At 31.3% G+C, this 4,811-nt stretch overlaps 1 protein-coding gene across 1 annotated transcript; it reads right to left on the bottom strand.

Moving 5' to 3' along the window:
• Positions 1-1,244: 1,244 nt before the first annotated feature.
• On the bottom strand, positions 1,245-2,484 carry LOC100266101 (putative F-box protein PP2-B12). Its single transcript, XM_002270012.4, has 2 exons — positions 2,146-2,484; positions 1,245-2,058 (listed from the first exon to the last, which is right to left on the bottom strand). Exons 1-2 carry the CDS (start codon positions 2,461-2,463, stop codon positions 1,327-1,329), a joined length of 1,050 nt encoding a protein of 349 aa, XP_002270048.1. The 5' UTR covers positions 2,464-2,484; the 3' UTR covers positions 1,245-1,326.
• Positions 2,485-4,811: the final 2,327 nt, after the last annotated feature.

The following is a 4,811-nucleotide window of genomic DNA, read 5'->3' as shown; positions in this document are numbered from 1 at the left end:
TTGTTCCATGAAAGTATCACAACCTCATTCTAATGCCTTTTAGTTGGGGCAAAACTGTATATTGCTAGTAAGTTGACAAAGAATGTTATGTCTGGTCTAGTACAATTTGCAAGATACATTAATGCACCGATTGCATTGAGATATGGTACTTCTTGACCAAGAAATTCTTCATTTTCTTATTTAGGACAAAATGGGTCTTTGTTCACTTCAAGTAAATGAACAACCATGGGGGAATTGACTAGATGTGATTTGTCCATAAAAAAATCATTTTAAAACTTTCTCTATATATGTTGATTGATGGACTAATATGTCATTTGAACAATGCTCGATCTATAGGCTGAGACAATATCTTGTTTTCCCTAAAATTTTCATTTCCTATTCCTTCTTTAAATAATTGGTTGTTTTTGTGAGCTCTCCAGGAGTCCCTATAAGGTTCAAATCATCCACATATACTACAATTATTATAAGCCGAGTTTTCAATTTTTTGGTAAAAACACATAGGCAAATTGGATTATTCATATATCTTTCTTTTAACAAATATTCACTCAAACGATTATACCACATGCTTCTAGATTGCTTTAAGTTGTATAAAGATCTTTGTAGTTTCAATTTCATGAGATGATTTATTCAATCTTTTTGTTTATATCTTTTCTACATACCATACTATAATTTTGAGTAAAGGTATAAGATATATTTATAACATAGATCATAAATTTAGTTTTCTCATATATTTTCTTTTATTAGGCATTTTACTGTAAATAAAGAATGATTAAACATTAAGGTTTTGTTTGGTTCTAGGAAAATTTGAGGGATAATGTGAGAGAAAGAAAATAAAGAAAAAAAGTGAAAAAAAATAAAAAAATTAATTTAAAGTCAATAAATTATTTTTATATATTTCTACAAACTTATTTCACTTATTTTCCTCCATTATATAATGATTAAACAATTTTAAAATGTATAAATTTTTTATTAATTTTAATTATATTTAATTTTCTTTCATATTTTTAATGGTGAAACCAAATAAGATAAAATTATTTCCCTTATTTATTATCATAAATTATAACTAGGATAAACGAGGTTGAGTGAAAGTAATCGAGGTACATGAGGGTAAAAAGGAAAATGAAGATGAACACTTAAAAATAAGTTAATAGTTTTTATTTATTACTTAAAATTATTTTTTAATTTAGGTTTTACCATTAAATTATTTTATCAAATATACTTAAAACTGAAAGAGGCAATAATCATTATAAATATAGAAATTCTTCCCTTAAAAAATTTGTCAATTCAACTGACAATATGTTTTGAAAATATGAAACTCAAAAACATTTACAAATCACCTTTCGGCCTAATCTCAATCCCTTCAACAATGAGACCGTCCTTCCAGTGACCGGCTTTCACCTCCATCAAAGTGATCTCCAACTCCGTATCTTCACCTCCTTCGATAAAAAACTCACCTAGTTCTATCTCAAACCAACTATCTTCTCTCTTTTTTGGATATGGTAAGTCACTTCTTATAGAAGAAGTGGGTTCTTCATTTTCTTGTGATGAAAACAACTTCATCACATTGCTGTTCATCCAAGTTTTCACATCCTCAAGACCTAGAAGCGCCTTACCGGGTTCTTGCGATGAATACAATTGAGTCAAATTATCATTAATCCAACTTCTTACATCTTCAATGCTCACACATTCATATTCAAGGTCGTCATGTTCCGCCTGCTCTTCACTTCTATATCTAGCCAAATAAATTACTCTTGTGGTAGTTTCATTTCCAACAATTTCAATTGATGATTCAACTGGGACGTCTTCGAATCCATGGGAGCGTCCAGCATGGAACACAAGATAAGCCGCATAGTTTGTTCTAGGAGACAACATGCAGGTGTTTATCTTACCCCTGATTTCAAACCAGCAAACTGCTTGAAGATATGCGACCTCTGGAAATCGAGACTCTGGCAAAGAAGTCCATTCCCAATAACCAGGAGTATCGCCCCATATTATTGTGAGTTCTCTTGAAGCTAACATGTAGCATTTCTTTCCACTGCGCTTCTCAAGCCAGAAACTCTATATGATGAGAAAAAAGAGTTAATTTTTTTTTTTCTAAAAGTTTAAAAATGAAAATCAACAAGAACGAATAGCGTGCGTTTTTACCTTTTTGCCCTCGTCGATCAACAGAGGATAATCACAGAGAGTGAAGTAGAGCTCTTTCTTGGAGGAGAAATGGCGCCAGGACGAAGACTCCGATGACCGGGCGATGATCTCCCGATAATCGGCAGGCAGGAACCTCTCCCACAAAGCATCCGACTCCGCCGCGGACAAGAACACCGACGCCACCGCCGACATTCTGCAGACGTCCCGGGGGCTGGTCAGCGCCAGAACATCCGCAATGCAACCCTCCGGCAGTGAGGAGAAACCATGGCCGGCGGCGCTGTGCTTAGCAGAGTTGCCTGCCACATTCTTCCTCCCCATTTCTTTCAAATCTTATTCCTGCTTTTCTCATGTGGGAACGGTTTATATTGGTGAGAAAATCCAAGTTTTCTTCGAGGTTAAGGTTTCTCTCTTCTTTTTTTTTCTTCCTTTTTTTGGCCTATGACGTGGAAGAAGATCTGAGCAGCAAATTTTAAATCCAAAAATGCAAAGGCGATGGAATCTGAGTCAGATCCTATGCCCTTATGGTTCTGTGCTTTAGGGGCATGGTCCTTTCTTTTCTCTTTTCCCTTTTCTTTTTTCCTTTTTTTTTTTACGCGTTTTTCTTTTTTCTTTTTAATTTACATTTACTTAAAAAAAATGATAATTATTAATATAAAAATATTTGATCATATTATTGCTCTCACGTGGTGTATGTTCGGACTTCTTTATCACATAGGTTGGGTGCCATGTGCTCAAATTGTGAAAATTATATTTATTACTATTTTACCATAATTTGTTGACACGAAATATTATGTTTGGATATAAAGAAGGGTAGTAAAAAAATAATAATAAATGTGATGGTGAAATTAACAATATTTTTCTTAAATACAATATAGCAAATCCAAAAAAAGTAATAACTTAAAATAACCTTTGAAAAAATGAGTTTTCTTAGGTACTTGGCTCACCTAGTTGCTTTGCACGAGTAAGATGAATTTGTAAACATGGTAAATGAGTTTTGAATGAATTTGAAAAAAATTTAAACTCGGATTGGGTTTGAGATGAGTTTGAATTTATAAATTTAATTATTAAAAATATTTTAATTTAGTTTTTTTTTCTCTTTTACTCCTTTTTTTTTTTTACACAAATTTTTTTATAGCATAAGAGTGATCCATGCTAGTTCTAATTGGAATGATGTTCGGATGAGAGTGATCCATGCCGAGTCTACCCTCATCCCAATCCTGTCTCATATTATCCCTAACACATACTATTTTGGGAGATTATGTGAACACAAGCTCTTTGGTTGTGATTAGATAATAAGCAATGTTAAATAAGGAAATGGACAACAATATTATCCATCAAATAAAAAATATTAAAAATGATAATGGAATTAGCATTCTACGTGTAAAATATAGTAAAACAATACAAAGTAGTAGTTCTATATCACTTCTAGAAAGTATGTCAAAATATGTCTATATGTACAATCTAATGACTCACTCCTTATCGATAATGCCCTTTTTGAACCAAAGACTAGAATAAAATATATTTACATAACTTCCATTTTTCTTTAACTCATGTGAGATCTCACGCACCACCTATGTAGAACTAGTCAGCTAGGCACACGTCTCTTGTAGAAATAGCCAGACAAGTCACATATTTGATTAAGGATCAGCTCCCATTGTTTCCCCTATAAATATATTCCATTTCAGACTAATGTTTTCATGATTTTTTAGAACACATCTCCACATTTAAAAGTAAAACGTTACAACATTCACATGAGAGAGATCAAGTAAATGGTATATTGGGAAAACAAGAAAGAAAGGGAAATGAAAATTGTTCAAGTTTTTCCCATTCACTACTTCATAACTAACTGCTAACTGCTTGGCCAAATTATAATAGTCTTAAATTATTAAAATATCTTTTTAAAACTAGAGTTCTAATCTTAGAGTGTATTTGATAATGATTTATGAAGTGTTTTGAGTCTTTTTAATACTTAAAAGATAAAAATTTTCAAGTGTTGGAAAGAGTAGAAATACTTTCTAGAATTACTGCTAAATGCACTTTTTGTCCTTGACTTTAACCTATTTTTGTGAAGTTGTTTTACAATGATTTTGGAAGTGTTTGTAGTCTTTCTAATACTTTGAAACATAAAAATTTTCAAGTCCTAGAAAGAGTAGAAATACTTTTTAGAATTACTGTCAAATGCACTTTTTGTCCTTGAACTTAACCCATTTTTGCCAGGTGTTTGACAATGATTCTAATCTTAGAGTGTGTTTGGCAATAATTGTAGGAAGTATTTTTAATCTTTTTAATACTTGAAAGATAAAAAATTTCAAATGTTAAAAAGAGTATAAATATTTCTTAAAATCATCGCCAAATACACTTTCTATTCTTGATCTTAACTCATTTTTGCCGTGTTTGATAATGATTCTAATCTTACACTGTTTTTTTACAATGATTTTATAAAATATTTTTAATCTTTTTGATACTTAAAATACTTTCTAGAATTACTACCAAATGTAATTTTGTCCTTAATCTTAACACGTTTTTGCTAGGTGTTGAGAAGATTTATTTTTACTGTTAGTTTGTGCTAAACCTCCCTTTAGAACCAAGACTAGACAAAAATCTACATAGATAACAAGCGACTTAAGATTAAGGGTTAAGATTAAAAACTCTATTTTTAAATAAGA

The sequence above is a fragment of the Vitis vinifera genome, chromosome 4, assembly GCF_030704535.1.
Source record: "Vitis vinifera cultivar Pinot Noir 40024 chromosome 4, ASM3070453v1".
NCBI lineage: Eukaryota > Viridiplantae > Streptophyta > Magnoliopsida > Vitales > Vitaceae > Vitis > Vitis vinifera.
Note: the sequence above shows the minus strand (reverse complement) of the source record. Positions and strands in the feature narration are given on the sequence as shown.